The sequence below is a fragment of the Pipra filicauda genome, unplaced genomic scaffold (assembly GCF_003945595.2).
Source record: "Pipra filicauda isolate LSUMZ 115617 unplaced genomic scaffold, ASM394559v2 scaffold98_size3848907_pilon, whole genome shotgun sequence".
Classification (NCBI taxonomy): Eukaryota; Metazoa; Chordata; class Aves; order Passeriformes; family Pipridae; genus Pipra; species Pipra filicauda.
The window spans coordinates 1,458,822-1,475,545 of NW_024105186.1; the positions used below are offsets into that span (position 1 = coordinate 1,458,822).

General features: G+C 38.3%; 2 protein-coding genes across 2 annotated transcripts in view; one reads left to right on the plus strand and one right to left on the minus strand.

Annotated features, from left to right (window-relative positions):
* PSMD1 (proteasome 26S subunit, non-ATPase 1) overlaps nucleotides 1-16,724 on the plus strand; it is a 70,083-nt gene that overhangs the window by 21,777 nt on the left and 31,582 nt on the right. The gene's annotated exons all lie outside the window — the stretch shown is intronic.
* On the minus strand, nucleotides 3,181-15,336 carry HTR2B (5-hydroxytryptamine receptor 2B). The gene is made up of 3 exons (XM_027751066.2): nucleotides 13,448-15,336; nucleotides 6,531-6,731; nucleotides 3,181-4,607 (listed from the first exon to the last, which is right to left on the minus strand). Exons 1-3 carry the CDS (start codon nucleotides 13,755-13,757, stop codon nucleotides 3,727-3,729), a joined length of 1,392 nt encoding a protein of 463 aa, XP_027606867.1. The 5' UTR covers nucleotides 13,758-15,336; the 3' UTR covers nucleotides 3,181-3,726.

Sequence of the window (16,724 nt, forward strand, 5' to 3'; positions counted from 1 at the left end):
TTTGCTTGGTTTTTTTTGGTTGGTTGGTTTGGTGAGAGTTTCGTGTTTGGTTTTTGTTGATTTTTGGTTTTGTTTAGTTTTTTTAAGATAATCCTTTCATTTGCATTTCAAGGCACTTATTCTATTAGTCTTTGAACTCCATTATCTTCCTCTCTGCAAGACTTCTGAGTCCTTATGTCCATGACTGTGCTGTAATTTTTAATTACATAGACAGCCAGAACATTGACTAAGTATCTCCTAATGTATTTTAAATAATTAAACAACAACAAAAACAGAGTACTTGTCCACTGTTCTTCTAAATTGTGTTCCTTCCCGTAGTGCTTGGATGTTGCAGATCAGCTTTGACTTTTGTTTGTCTGGCTTTTCTGTAGTTTAAAAAGAAGTTAAATATGCCAGATAAAAGTTTTTGTGATAATGAGAAAAGTTGAACAAGGTAACTGTGTAAGTTATGGAGTGTATAGAGGCCATAGAGCTGGCCAGGTGGTTGACTTGGCATGGGCCAGGTTCTGAAAGAATTGGGAGCATTTTGCTCCCGGAAAAGGAATCCCTTTTTGTTTCTTTTGTGTTAAATGGGAATTTCTCCTGTAAAAATGTCCTTGTGTTCTACTACCAAGTGATTGCAAAGTTTATATCGATTATTATTTAGGCTGCTATCTTTATGAAAGAAGCTGGAAGTTATAAGAATACTCTCACTTCACAGCCAGTATGTAAAAATATATTTTACAAATTTGTGTTACCTAAAGATGGTGCTTTAGTCCTGAGCCTCTTGCCTCGCTTGTCGATACCACACAAAGTGTTGTCCTTAGTTACCATACAACAAACTTGTGCTTTCTTACAGTAGCTTGCAGTGACTCTGATTTTGTCTTGCTAATGAAGGTGACGTCTCTGTTCATATCTGTTCTTGTAGAAACAGTTGCTAAAACAAGATCTCTGCCATGCATTATGTTCTTGTTTCATAGTTGTGCATCTCTCTTCCTCTTTCTTTTTGCTCTGTCCTTCTGCTTTGCAAGGCTGTTACCTGAAGTCTCAGCTTGTTTGCTTTGTCCATGGACAATGTCTTCTTACACTTACTGTGTTAATTGGAATGTTCTTGCATTCTTGCTGATGTGTTTCTGTCTATGGAGAAATTTCCTTTCTCTGTAGGAAGACTGGGTTTTTGATTAGTCACTTGTCCTTTTGCTTGAGGTTTATTGTTGCTGACTAAATTCAGTAACTGGAACATGTTGAGCTTCTATTTACAGTTACTAGAATTGAGAAATCAGTATACTGGCTTGAGAAGATACATCTTTGTTGGGTGAGACTTCAAGGTTTATTTCCTGTTTGTGGAGTCTAAGCACTGATTACAGAGGGTCCTTGAAATTGTTCTCTGTGGGACACTAAGGGCAAATTACTCCTCATGTAAGACAGATTGCAGACTGACAGCTGTACAAGAACAGGGTCAAACAGAAGAGAACTAAGTTACCACTTTCTTTTTTCTAGATGCTGTGAGGCAGCTGTCATGTTTCTTCTGGAAAGGGAAAAATTAAGTTTTTGCTGAAATTAGATGTTTGTTGCCTGCTATATGAACATTTTTTGTTTAATTAATGTGGATTTTTTTAAGTATCAAGGAAGTTTTCAAAGATGACTTCTTGCTCTCTGACTGCTGGGCAATAACCCCTCAAGAACTGTACTGTACCTGTTTGCCTCTTGGTGTTATTCCTCAGGAAGGCTGGTTCCTGCATTGCAAATGATGCTTTTAAGTTTTTTTGCTGTGATCACTCTGTGGATGTGATCGCACCTTTACCTGGTCTCAGAGCACCTGTTCTAAGTTAAATAAAGCACTGCTCTGTGATGTTTTCAGCTATGTAGCTGGAAGTTTTGGAGGGTTTGGTGATTTTGTGATGCTACTCCCTCCCTGTTTGAGCTTCAAAGTAATCTAGGTCTTATTAAAAGCTTTTGATTCTCAAACATTTTTAAGAGTAGGTATCTTTCATAGCTATAGCAGTCCATCAATTCTGGTTTTTAAATACAGAATCCTCCTAAACAAATTTTGGTTGCCTAAAGAGGAGTGAGAGCAGTTAGAACTTTTTCTGACTTAAATGGCTACTGACTATCACCAAAAAGGAGAGGAAGAAGACAACTTTTACAGTAAGTACCACAAATGTATTTTTAATGCTTTCTCCTGGAACTCTCTGGCAGTTGCTCTGTTTGCAGCTTGCATATGTTTTAAATTAAATATATAAAAATAGATGTTAGAAGGACACGTTATCTTTAGCACTTTCTGTTCTGCAGATGAAAAAAACCTAAGCCTTTTGCTCTACATAATTTTAGTGTGTAACTAAAGAATGCTGAAAACATGAAAAATGAAAACAAAGCCCAAGCTGAAAATCTTACTAGAAATGGAAACTATTGAAAAAATGGTGATCTAGGTGTTTGCTGTAAGAACTCCAGTACTTTGAGGAAATCTGGTTTCTTTTCCCAAAGAGGGATGGTCTGGAACTGTCAGAAGCTTCTGATTTCCCACATGACAGACTTCAGTAGCCCTTATAGGTTGTAAGGACCAATTCTGTCTTTGAATTTTGTGCTCATATAGAAGTCTAGAGCACGTTGGAGAGCATGCAGATTGGGAGCTGTAATTCTGTGATTTTATTCTATGATTCTATGGCTCCAATCTTATGCCAATTAGTCCAATTAAATACTTTGAGCTAAGATAAACCACAATGAACTGTTGTCTCTGCTGCCTCTTAAAACACTTGCTCTTATTTTCATTTGAAATAGCTATTCTGTCCGTGATTTTTGTACTTTCTGTGAGCTACATGGGATGAGGGAAAGCTTTTGCTGAAGTTTCCGTAGTCATAAAAAAAGAAGTCTGTTCATATAAGTTATAGGGATACTCCAGGCACTGCCTGTCCAGTTTTACTCGTGATCATTGATCATCTATCATTCTGATTTTATTAAATATTTCATTTTCTTAGCATGAAAAGATAAAAGGGCAGTTTTCTGCAACAAATCTGACAATACTGGGCTTATGCATGTGTGAGTATAATGGAGATGGAATCCAGGTGGGTGAGAGATTCTGCCTGCCCCTACAGTAAAGAGATGATTTCTGCACACGGAATGTTTAATCATGCCTTGTGGAATGTGCATGTACAACGGTCTCTGGGAGCAACTGATTCTTCTTGTGGCTTACATACCCTGAGAGAACAAGAAAAGCTCGTATGTGGATACTCAGTCTCAGCAGAGGAATGTATCTGTAGGAGGGAATGCAGTGAGCTTGTGGGCTGGTCTGTGGACAGAGATTTAAATTAAAACCAACGATCTTGCATCCTCCTGCTACTTGCATTGTAGACCATCAACCTACAGAGTTTTGTCTTCTTGCAAGAGTGAATGTTATAGTAGCGTTTGTACAGAAATACTTTCCTTACAAAGATGTGCTTTGAAGAGACTGAAGATGATGAGAACTGAAGTCACATACTCAAACTGATTTAGGTTTTATTTATTTCCCTCTTCCTTAGGCTACAGTTCTGCATGAGTCATTTTTCATGGAATGAAGTTGTGGTTGCCACCATGGCAGCCATGGGGTTGGGGTTAAAGTAGAGAAGTCTTTGGAAGAGAGGAATTAATATAAATTTATAAGATATTGCTTGCATAAATAACAGAAAACAATAGTATTTATACCCTCTTATAGCACAGTTATCTAGAATAATACATACAGCAATGCTATATACAGACACAGCTGCAGTTCCACTATACGTAGCTGACTTGTTCTTCTGTTTTATCAGCTTCATTCTCAGTGAGCAGCAAGGTGTCCAGCAGAATGGCTGATGATGCCTGCATGGGTGAGCTCCTCAGCCTCATTGGGCTCTGGTACATAATGGGGTTAATCCCATTTCTCATCCCGTTCATGACAAAGAGCTTGGAATTTTCTGCCACAGAGCTTCTGAAAGAGATCCTGCTGGAGCGCTTCCGCAGGGCCTTGATAGGCTTTATGGTCTGGTAGTTGCAAGTGATATACCTGCTGAAAGCCTCCCTAAATGTTTTGTTGAAGAGTGTATATACAAGAGGGTTCACTCCTGAGGATAGATATCCTATCCAAACAAATATCTCCAAAAGCTTTTGGAAAACCTCCTTGTTGCAGGAGTTGCACAGAACTGAACTTATGTTTGTTATGAAAAATGGGCACCACATCAGCAGGAAAAGAAAAAATACAATCCCCAGAACTTTTGATGCCCTTTGCTCATTGGTTATGGTTTGCATGGACTTCCTCCCAATTGTAGATGTCCTGCAGAGAGGCATGTCACTGGACAAAGTCTGGTCCTTCCTGGAGCCATTTAGCATGGCCACCTTCTCCGGTGAGGAGGCGGGTGTTGTGTCACGCTGGAATACTGTGGACACTGTTGACCAAGTGAAACGCTGGGGCGGTTTGTGGATCAAATAGGCCTTCTTGCGCAGCACTTGGATTGTCAGAAAATAGGTGACGATCATGATAGCGAGGGGAATGAAGAATGCAGCCACTGAGCCGAACAGAATGAAGTCATGAAAACGATCAGGCATCAGGACACACGTGATGTTTGTGGAGTTGCCGTTTCCGTCTTCAATGCCTCTGATAGGGATCGGGATTGCAATGCCTACAGGAGAGAAAACAAGTACTTCAGCATATGGTAATTGCTTGCGATCTCTTCATTGGCTCTGAAGCCTCGGGGTTTCTAAAGAAAGGTAATTCCTGAGCTCTGAAGCAGGCACAGGGTGACAGACACCACGTGAGTCGAACAGTACTTGTAAGACTTGGCAAGCTGAGCTTTAAGAGTGCCCTTTCTAAGGAGATTGGGCCTAACCCTTAGTGATTGAGGAAGTGGTATAAAGTGGTCAACTTTTCAAGTGTAAAACACATGAATTGCTTTGACTTTAGTTGTTGGAATTAGTATGGCTTTCTCCTCCAGTGAAATGTATTTCCATAATGCCATCTTTTTTTTTCTCCAGAGTAACCTTTGCACTTTTTGAAGGGCAGTTTTGTAACTACATAAATCTTGTCTTTCCTTCTTAAATTAACCAAGTGACTGGACACAGACAGCTGATTTTTTTCACTCTGCTTGACTCTTTCATATATACAAGTAGTTAAATAGTTGCCAGAATTATGCAGTATGTGTTTGAGATGGATTTGTTGTTTAAAGTCTCCTGCATATTTAGGAGTGTTTAAATGAGGATGGCTAGCTCTGTAATTCACCACTCGTTTAAAAAAATGTTAGCAGTCTTGTCTTTTAAATGAATTTTTTATAACCACTAAATTACAGTCAGCACTTCATTTGCCAGCAGTCTGACATTACAACAAAAACAACAGGTTCCTTGCTGTCTGGTGAAGGTTATTTGTGCTGTTTTCTGATACCACTTAATGAGATCTAGGGATTTACTGTATTCCTCTGCTGCTCTGCTTACTGAAGTTGGTTGAAGGCAGTGAGAAAAATGGGTTACCCTCCAGCAACTTGATCCCTTTCTCAATTAGAGGCACACCTTCAGATACAGCAAACATTTAATATAAGGATTGAACCAAATTAACCTTTGATTTGGAGAATCTGGCTCAGCTGCAGAGTAGGTTTGTGTTAGATAAAAAGAAATTGAAAAGTACAGCAGTGGTTAATGGCAATAAATCAGACATTAAAAGGTCAACTTGTAAATGTCTTGTCATACTAAGTTTTCCTTTTTTTTTAAAGTCAGAAATTTTGGGTTTAGGCACATTTGCCTCAGCCACGAAGGTGGATGTACCCATTCTCCTATGCATCGTATGCCTTAATAAAGAGCATAATTTTGTTTTCTCTTGCACAGAACATACAGCACTATGGCTGCCTGCAGTGTGCCTTAAGTTATTTGAATTAAATGTTTCCACATTTGGCAGATTTATTGTTTCAAAGACAGGTGAAGTGTTGCATGCACATCACTGAGATGCTAATGTCATAAAGGTTTGTACATTGTTATCCTTTATATAACCTGTTCAGGGTTTGTTGTTTTGGGGTTTTTTTTGTTAGATAATAACCTTTCTATATGCTGTATTGGTAGTGTGTCTTAGTCTTCAGTGTGGATGTTCCCAGCCACTCATTTAGATTTCAGTGTTTGGTATAAGTAACTAAAACCTTTCTGTATTTGCTTCATGGGGCAATTGTAAGGCACAGATTTTACCAGCATCTAATCAAGGCTTAAAACTGTGTTTGGGACAGAATATACCACCACAGGAACATGAATCTTGCTTTCCTGGGAGACCTGTTATGCACATGGATATAGTCTTCTGATTTTGGAAATTTCAGGACTATGAAGAAGAGTGATGATTATCCTGACTCAATCCTTGGCCTTTCTGGTGAGCCTGATAAGGAGCAGCAGTTCAGGCAGATTTCTATGATGTATCTATATGTGATCCAAGAGGTGGACTTAGGCCAGCCTGGGTGTTGGGGTCTGCTAATCAATAATACTTGACTAAATTTTCCATTTTGCCCAGCTTTCACCTATTGTTTTAGACATGAAAAGCTTCTGTGTTCCTTTTCCAGTCTCCATGTCTCACATACCTATTGAAATGAGCCAAACCACGATGATTTTGATGATTGTTGTAGCCCATGAATTGTACTGACTAGCCTGGATTGGCTTCTTTATCGCGATATAACGGTCTAGTGAGATGGCACAGAGGTGCATGATGGAAGCTGTGGAAAAGAGGACATCGAGGAACAGCCAGATAGGACACAAGGCAGTTGGTAAAGGCCAGGTATTGTCTGAAAGAGAACAGAAAACTCATCAGAATCTGAGCTTTTTGAGAATTTTCAGTGTGGCATCAGTGTTTTTGAGAAGTTCACAGTACTACAGGAACTGAGCTTTGCCACTGCCTCAGCTGGATTCTGTCTTAGATTTTAGTTAGCTCTTAACTGCCAGGGTTGCTGCCATCGTATTGATCATCATATTGCCTTTCCCTGTCTTTTTGTCCCTTTTAGATCAGAAGTTCTTTGTGGCAAGGACTCTGGATTAAAAAGTTTATGAAAAATGAGTTCTTGCAAGCCTGCTGCTAAATGATTATATTCAGCTGTTTCTCCTTGATAGTCCTATGATTCAAGGTTTTATTAAATGGAGAAGATAATGGGTCATAACCAGTGTATTAGTCAGTCATTGTAAAATCACGGTTGAACCTTAGTGGTGATTTTGAAGAGTCTAGTTCACACAGTTTTAAAATGAATTTGCTGTGTCACTTGAGCAGATACAGTTGAGCACTACAGTGGCAAAGCAGGGCTGTTCTGCCTCAGTAATGATTTTATAAAAATTGAATGCTTTCATGAGTGTCCTTTTTTTTTTCTTCTCCCAAGAGCAATGGCTTGGATTTTAAGTCTGACATTCTGTTTCTTACAGTAGTTATCCATCTTTAATGTTAATCTTTATAGCAAACATAGGGTCTGTCAACTGCATGGTGCCCGAGGTAAAGGTTTCGTAGTGTTCAGCTTTCCAAAAGGCTCGTATTTTTGAGAGCTGTGTCTCCCCTATCAATATCTACAATACCAAATGAAACTCTGATTATTTTTTCTTTAATTGGTTTATTTTCACTCGTTAGTATTGCAATCCAATGCTAGGAGTGTTCACTTTGATGTGCACTTCAGTGCTGTGTGTCTATGAGGATGTTCTGTAGTCCTCAGGAAGAATGTGTGAACAAGGAAGATTTTTCTGTTTTTAATGGTAGAAGTTGATCTACTAAATATATTCTCCTCCCTTATAAAATTCAGCCATGCTCAGTCAGTAGGCACATTAGTAATATTGCCAGAGAAATCAGTTCTTTGTTGAATGATCATTAAGGGGGAAAAAAAGAAGACATTTCTAATAAATCAGATTGGTTTTAATTTCCTTGCTTGGAATAAATAGATCTGTGTGCTGAGAGTGCCAAATGAGCTGGACTTTTGTAATGTCCAGCCTTACCAATGTGGTAACGTTGCAGTAGTTTGAGACAAAACATTTTTTCACAATATGACTGATAGAAATTATAATGGTGTTGCCTTGGCTTGAATTATAAGCTCCAGAGTATTGAAAATTTTATAAAGACACACATAACAAGTATTTGTCTACACTGTTACCTACGCTGGGAAACCTTCTGTGTTAAACAGAAGGGAACGGATAGATGGAGCCCTGAACTGATCCTCAGCCATCCCAAAGCAGAGGACTTCAGCTGAGGCTGATGTAGGCAGTGAGGCAGAAGGTAAAGAGGCAGTCTGTTTTCAATTTATTAACCAGGTAGATTTTAGTATCTACCATACCTATTTCCTAAAAATAAATTTCATTGTTGAAATTATGCTTCAGAAAAATTACTCTTGTCAGGCAGGTATGAGAAAGTGGTAATTAGTATATTAGGAAACACTTACTCATCTTTAATTTTGGTGTCTGCACTTTTAGCTGGCAGTAAGGTGCATTTCTGAAATGGATTTCCTTTAAAAAGGAAAGCCAAAAGTATTCTGGCTCATGTAACCAGCTCTAATAATAATAATAAAAAAACAGTTAAAAGAAATAACTGATTTGATGGTCTTGAAATGTTTTTGCTCACTCCAGAAAATTAAGACAACTTCTTTTGAGTTTGTGATGAAAGATTAGTTCAGATAAAACATGAACAATGGGAAGTGTGGTCTACAACTTGAAGGATGGCAGATAACACAGCTGGACTTCCAAGTCAGCAGCTGATACTTCTTTTAAAGAGTATGTGGGTGCCACTCCCTTGATTATAACTCCTTTGTGTTCTGGAGAATCACAGTGTGATAAATTCTTTCATTTTTTAATTAATTTACTGTTGAAAGAAGAAACCCCTTGATTGCCTTGCAACAAAAGGCCCTTTTCCTTTATTTAAATATAGTTACATATAAACACTGATCTGATGCAAGCAACGTTGTATGTTTTAAGTTGTAAGACCTTTTGTGAGTTGACAAGTGCAACTAAACAGAATGACCTTATATTTTCTTTATTTTTGTCTAGTTTTGATCTGGGTGCTCAAAGCAGTAAGTTATCATGTTCATGATTATGGCATTATGTCCTACTATATTTGCATGTATGAGATGATGTTTCTTTTCCAAACAAAATCAAAGTAGACTTTAAATGCAGTAGCTGATAAGAACTGATAAGTTCTGATAAGGACTGAAGATGGTGGTTATTATTTAAATGAAACAAATATCATGAAACTGATACATCAAAGTCCAGAAGAGTCACATAGTTGTCTAGGATTCAATCTGTGGTGTATTTTGCTATAGCTCACTTTGATTTGTTGGTTACACCTGTGTTAGAAACTCTGTGCCTGGTGTTTGAGGGACTGCTCTGCGTTGAGTTATTGTGCTTTCCTGGTGCTGGTGGCAGTGTCTATCACAGTTGGCTTAGGAATGGGTAAAAGATGGAATATTAATTTCCCTTTAGGACTCAGAAAGCATCTCTGACCCTTGAATGTGATAGTGACGTGCTTGGTTGTTGTCCTGCTTTATAACTCTGAAGGTAAAATGAGTATGTCCTGCCAAGAGGTGATGCAAAGCCATTAGCAGGTCATGCTTAGTTTGGACTGTTACAAGTTCTGATTCTCCTGGTAGAGATCCACATTGTCAGAGCAGACCAGAGCATTTACTGGGCTGACTGAGATTCTCCGTCCCTGAGATTCTCTTGGGAATTGAAATGCTGATGTATGATTGGATTTTTTAAAATTTACTTTAAAATGCCATGGTTACCCAACAAATGTGCCTGCCTGAAAACTTGTCTGATTTCTCCAACTGTCAGGTGGTATAAGTTAAAAAGAAATTCCTTTTTCCTACAAACTTTGCCTCATGTCCTCCAAGTACTTCAACAGTGCTGCTGTTGCAGATTTTCCTTATTTTGAGTCAAAACAAGATAGAATACATGCTCTAAGATTTGTCTTGCACCTTAAGAGAAATAAGATCAGCTTTTACTGCAACTGTCTACCCTTGATTAATCTTTATTTAAGAAAAGCTTTATTTATAGGAAATACCTTAGAAATGTGTAATCCTTAAAACAAAGTACAGTGTAGAAGAGCTGTTCTTGCTGTAAGCCAAAAGGTTTTCGGAAAGCTTGAGGGAAAGCACTACTTGTGTACATGTATAAGCATGATTAAGAGAACTCTTTAAATAGACTTAGAAACTGTTTGTTCTTCTGCTATAAGGGCTGCAGAAATGTGTTACCTGTAAAGAAGGGGCTGTGTTGCTGTTAGATAATAATGCTTTTGCTGAGACGGAAATGGATACTTTCAGCCACCAGCTCCTTTAATCGTAAAGTTCAGTGTTCACATCGGGGGGTGTGTGTCTGTAGCTGTGTGTGGTGTTCACAGTCATGTCACTACTGGGCTCTGTGGGCTGCCAAGGCTTTGTGTCTCCAGGCTGGTCTCTAGTATTTTTAATTTAACTAAAGTAATGGTTTGGTTTTTTAATTATATTTGCTTTGTGAGAAATAAACCTTTGTTTTCCTACTTATTGTCACTTATCTTTAGATTTGAGATTTCGGAAAGTAGCCCTTGATTAAATAGTTTCCTCTGGTAGTTTGCACAAGCGAGAAGGGAAGATTTGTTGTTGTGGTTCATCATCAGTAATGGGGGAAGATGATTGCTTGCGATAGATTAAAATAATGATCTGCAGCCTAGGACAAGCAGCATTACCTTCTGATTTAAGTGGATGACTATCAGAAGTACAGAATATATTTTAAAATATGGTACATGTACTATCTCCAATCAATCCATTGCCCATCAAGCCAGACTTCTTCCTGGTGCAGGCTTTGCAAATGGGAGGATCTCTCAAGTTTATTTGCTAATTTCACTATCCAGTGAATAGCAACATTTTTGCTTTCCTTCTGTAGTTCTGAGTGTTAGAAATTTGGGTAACTGTTTTGAAAGCTGGATTTCAGAGAATGAATTATCTCCTAGTGGGCACGCATTTTTTTTTTAAGAAAGGAGAAGAATTTAGAAAGGAATAAAAGCTATGAAATGTTTATGTATTCTGACACTTGGCGCTCCTAAATTAAAATTGCTGTGTGTGCTTGTACCAGAGTACATTTTGGTTGCTCTGCTGAGAATAAATAATGTGCTGAACATGGCATTACACCTGGGAGTGAGTTACTGAATCATTTATTTACTTATTTTTAAGAGTCAGCTCTTTGTTACAGAGACAATCTATTTCTGATGATTTTTCTGTGAGTGTACCGATATCTGTAGCAGGTTTTGAACACCCTGTGACACATTAATTTGTGCAGTCGGGATCTTAGTGTGACTGCACTTTATTTCACACCTTTTCCCTCAGATATTCTCTACATAATTAGATATCAATCCCAAATGGGAAGCATAATATTTGTACTCGGTATCTAGAAGCTGCACCCGGCTCTTTCATTATTATGGAAACATTCCTGTGTGGAAGTGCCAGGATTTAGTTTGCTGTCTGGCTATCAATGACTATTCTTTGTTCAAGTAGTTATCTGGCTAATGTAGCTTCAAGATTTAGACTTGTCATGTATTTAAATGTCTGTTCTAGCTTCATTCCAGTAACTCCTTGTGTTTTGCTCACACTTTGAACTCCTATAAACACCTCAGCATCTTCTCCCAGTCGGTGAAGAGGCAAAGCAGTTTTCTGGTTGGCTGCCAAGGAGAGACTTGTGTGTGAGAAATTTGAGTTTTAACCACTGTTATGTGGAAGGTGGGTTGCAGTCTTCATTAATTAGAACTGATTTTACTACCCTCTGGTAAATTTTCTGCATCATGAAAGATGTTTTTGTTTGACTTCTGAATTAAGATTCCTAGCATGCTTTAAACTGTTGTAACCAGGGCATAGCACTGGATTAATTGAGAGATTAAGGAGCAATAGTCTCTTTATAAAGTTATAAAGAAAAGATTGGTTAGTCCAGCAGAAGAAAATAATTTAAAAAAAATCCAAACCATAAAAACTCCTCCACCACCAAAAAAAGAACTCCACAAAATCCAGAATTTGCCTTCCCTTTATGTTGATTGCAAGTCCATACTAGTACTTGTTGTGGTTAGTAGTTTTATTATTAATGAGACCTTTGACAGGAATTAAGCAGTTACAGTATCTGTGTGTATATATGTAAATGCATATCTGCTCCTTGCCTCCTTACACATACTTGACATATCAAGGTTTTCTATGAGTGGCTGAGTTTTTTGAGTTAAAAGTTACTGTCTTAGTTATTTACCTTCAGTTTTCTTTTTAGAAACTGTTGCTTGAAAAAACCATTTTATTATCTCAACACTGAATTCTGAGCTCCAATTTACATTTCTGTTTAGGGAGAAGCAGTCTGTATTATACAGAAATTCATTCTCAAGGCATTTAGTGAATAAACACATTTGTTAATAAAGTGATACCAGTTTTCTGCAGCAAACAAAAGCTACTGACAGCCTTTCTGAAATAAAGTTTATGATTGTGTTTGCTTGTTGCTCTGGCAACTCTTAGAGCCTAGCCTAGGAAAAATGAACTCCTGCAGCCTTTCGTTATCTAGGGCCCAGTGGTATCTGTCTATACCTTAAAGATAATTATGTAAATCTGTAAGTTTATTGAAAAACTTGTCTTATTGGGTTTTTTCCATTTATGATATGAAAATAAACCATTTAAAATGTATTCTAAAAGAAACCTTAGGAGTAAAAGAGAGAGACTTTCCCATGGAGCTGCCTCTGATTAATTGTCAGAAGCAATATCTGAAGTAAAGCTGGGCATGAGAGACTTTGGAAAAATCATGCTTATTCTGTAAGGACTAGTGGGAAAGAAAATGTCACACCCAGTGTACATTCAGGTAGAAAAAAAAACCTATTTTATTTCATATGAAAAAGACTAAATGACAATCTGAATTTCAAACATTAGGTACATGGATTGAGGCTTCTGTGGCTTGACAGATGAGTTAATTCTTTGTGATGCTTTACAGTCCGCTGCTTTCCCAAGGGTAGGAGAAAATAGATTTCTCTGAAACTGGTACTGGTAAAATTTGTTGTCACTGATGGTGCCAGGGACCATCTCTGCTCATGGAGCTTGGAGTCAATACCCAAGTAAAATCAGGTGCCTGATTTTTAGAAAGTTCAAAACCTGTTCAGTGTCCTGAACATATACTTAGTCTTAATTTCAAGTTTTTTAAGAGAAGACTGCCTACAATTAGTATGATATCCAATACCAAAAATACCAGCATTGTGTTGATGTTGTTAAAAATTATATTACACTGTACAAAATGTAATTTCCTGTGTCCAGCTCCTATTTAAATCAGTTCTAAGTCTCGGGTGATTTTTGAATGGTTTGTTTCAAAGGAAGGAATATGCACAGTAGTTGTACTTCTCATAAAAGCATTAAGATCTATTAAGGTGAGAGGGAGAAAAGATTTAGCATCTGTTATGCAAGTGATTTTTAAAATTGTAATGGTGGAAAGCAAACAGTTTTTCTGTTTAAATTGTACCCCATATGCAAGCCTGATGAAACAAACATGCTGTACTTACCAAATAATATTATGAGGAGGGCAATGGGCATCACAAACAGACCCACGAGCAAATCTGCCACTGCCAAGGACGTCAAAAAGTAGTTGGTAGCATATTGCAACTTTTTCTCCAGGGACACGGCCAGTATGACAAGTATGTTCCCCCCAATGGTGGGGATTATCAGCAGGAGGATCAGCAGCGCTGCCCAGCGCACTTTGTTTCCTTGTTCGTCACTTGGGTCGTCCTGCTTGGGTGCTCCTGTTACTGAGAGAGCCGACAAAGATCCATTGCCAGCTCCAAACCCGTTCAAGAAATGTAAAGGATGGGACATTTTTGTGTCCAGCAGAATGTGTTCAGGAGCTGTGTTTTGCGCAGGAATCGTGTACGGTGCAAGAGTTCAGTGTTCCTCTCTGGTCCAGGATGGTCCTGAGGAAAGGCCAGCATGGTCAGTATAGTGAACTGGTCATCTGCTATTTTGAGATACTGTGACCATGTCCAAGCTGGTATCCAGTTTTATTATCCTGTGCCTTGCTGAGTGCAAAATAGACTTAAAAATGAAAGTCCTGTCTCATGTCCATCTCTGGTAGGGTTCAGTGGTCTGTCTCCCCTTTGTAGCGAGGTTCAGGTTTCAGAAGATTATAGGGAAAAATTCAGTAGCTGTGAAAAGTAAGCAGTGCATTAGCTTCCTTTTCTTTTTCTTTCTTTCTACAGCAGTAAAAAAGTGATAGATGAATCTCAATGCCAGACAGTTCCGTTTAGATACAGCGTATGTAGATTTGCTCTTTGTGAGTACAAACTGATGCAAAGGCAGATGCTCGAGTTGTGTGTTTGCAACTCCTCCTCTCCCGAGTGTCTTGTCTCCAGCAGTGTGTGCGTAGGCAGGCAGCAGTTCCCATATTTCCCCTTATTAAGAATCCTATTTCTCCACAGAGGGTAACCCAAAAATACCTTCAGAAATTATGTATGAGATTTCCGTTTTGATCTCTACAGTTCCTAATTTATCAGGTGAGGGTCAGGAAGCTGCAGACAATAAAACACTGGTGACAGTCTCAAGGGGACCGTAAAGATTTATCGAACTGAGACATCTAAATTTACCCATTACTTGAAGGGGTGGGGGTGAGTAAAACGCTTGTTTTTGTAATCTGAGCAGGGCTTTTATTAAGCACAGCCTGTTCTCTTCCTTTCTCTTTCTCTCTTTCTCTGTCTCTTCTGTCTCTCTCTCAACTCTGCTAACGACTTAAGACTTGCATTTCCCCCTTCAAGCAGGGACTCAAACAGCTGTTCCGGCGTTAAACTGAGCAAATTCTCAGTTACTGAGAAGATTTGATGTGTTGCAATATTCAGGTGAAGAAAGCCTTACCTCTTTCTCTGCATTTTAGTAGAGTTCACTTTGCATCCAGGAAGATCCTTTGTAATTTTCTTTTTCATCACACGGTGAATTTCGAGATTTTTTTACTACTTTCTAGAAAACAAATTGATTGTTTGCTTTTTGCTGTTATAATATTTCTGAAGCTTGTTTCTTCATGTGTTTTTGTTTAGCACTTATATTTCTTCTATCACCAAGATTAAGAATTTGTATTTTGGGAAAATAATATTTCTCACCAAGATATTTTCTCCAACTCTGAAATCGAGAGGAATCTTTCTTACCACATTTTAAAAAAGATAGAAATAAGGTTGTGTTCTTTTTTGCTGTCCTTTCTCTTCCATCCTTTGTTGATTTTATTTAAGTGATGAGCAGAGTCTGCGTGCAGTTTTATCTTTGTTCATAAGCAAAGCTCGCAGTTTGCTGCTGCCCTTGTTTGTTGATTGACTCATTCCAGCGTATCCAGCTTGAAAGGCAGGGAAGTGAGTGAGTGGGGGGTTTGTCTGGAAGAAAGCCCGAGCGGGTTAATTGAGTCAGTGCTCCAGTGCTATAATGTGTGCTCCTTGTGGCTGTGTTGTATCTCTGTGCACCGCACTGTGTGTCTGTGTCTGTGTGTGTGCTGCTCGCTCTCTGGGCTCTCTTGCTCACTTGCTTTTTGGACAGAAGCACAGTTAACCCTAAAAAGTTCTGCTGCCCTGTAAGCACTCCAAGCTTTTTCTTGCCTAATTTTGTAAAAGTATTGTCTAGCACACTGTTTTAAGCATGTGCACTGTTACTTTAAAACTTCCTTCATGCAGCTGCTTTTTATTATCCGGAGTGTTCTCTTTTGTTACCTTTCAACTTTCAGGCAGATCTGTGTATTGTCTCTATCGTCATCTTATAGTTCTGCATTAAAATGGAAATAGAGTTCACTTCCAAGGACATTAGCTGCAAAATTGGATAATAATTCCTTGAGTTTAAGGCCAGAAGAGACCATGAGATCATGGTCTGCCCCCCTGTATGACACCAGCCATTACATTCCATGAATTGCTAGTGCTCACCAGCCTTGAGCTGGAAATCAGCTCCTCAGTGAACTGTGAATCAAAAAATTCATATCTTTAGGATGCAGCTACTGGGGGGCCAAAGAAAGAAAGCTGCTGCCAGAAATTAATAGAAATACTTTACTTGAAGTGTGTTCAGATAATACAAGAGAATTTTCAGTAGTTTTCACTTCTTTATTTTTCGTGTTTAAAGGAAACCTTCAATAAGATTACATGCTGTATTCATTTACAATAGGCTGTTGATATCTTTATTCTTCAGAAAAATATATATTAGAAAACTAAAGATTCATCCAGCTATGGTAGTTCTGTTTTCTTATCTGGCCACCTCCCTGTTGTCACCCCGACAGTACTGAGGGAGTAGAGCACATGAAAACATGTAAAAAGTGAAAATTGAGACAGGAAAATACCTTATTTGGCTAATGAGTATTTGGATTCAGTTTTTCTTAAGCTCCACTATGTCTAATCAACTTCTGGTTTATATTTTATAAATCTTGAAGGCTCTCCTGATGTTAATCTAACTGTACTTGAAGTCTTCACCAAAATTTCCATTGGATTAAACACAGCCAATGTTCACTCTTTCTGATTGTACAGATGAAGCTTGGTTTCAGTCATCATTGTCACTTGAACTGGTTTTTTACATTGTTGAAAGGTGGCTGGAATTATTGCCACTTTGTGGAGCTGGAACTATTGGCAGTGTATCTGCATCATAAATGGAAAGCAATGTTCCAGAGTAAAACCACCAAAATATAGTAAAAGACAGATTAATTGTTTATCTTCAGTAGGTGTATGCCACATGCAGATCTTCATGTCACATCTCTGAATTTAAAGAACACAAAAATTCTGTAGAAAAAAAATAGATAATGCATCTCTCGGGACCATCTGCTAATCATCAGCA

Excerpts from the sequence above, each read along its gene's own strand:
- HTR2B (XM_027751066.2), bottom strand. The coding sequence starts at position 13,757 with ATGTCCCATCCTTTACATTTCTTGAACGGGTTTGGAGCTGGCAATGGA. Across the intron at positions 6,732-13,447 it reads CCTCCTCATAATATTATTTG|ACAATACCTGGCCTTTACCA; the intron begins GTAAGTACAGCA and ends GTTCTCTTTCAG. Across the intron at positions 4,608-6,530 it reads GGTTTGGCTCATTTCAATAG|GCATTGCAATCCCGATCCCT; the intron begins GTATGTGAGACA and ends TCTCTCCTGTAG.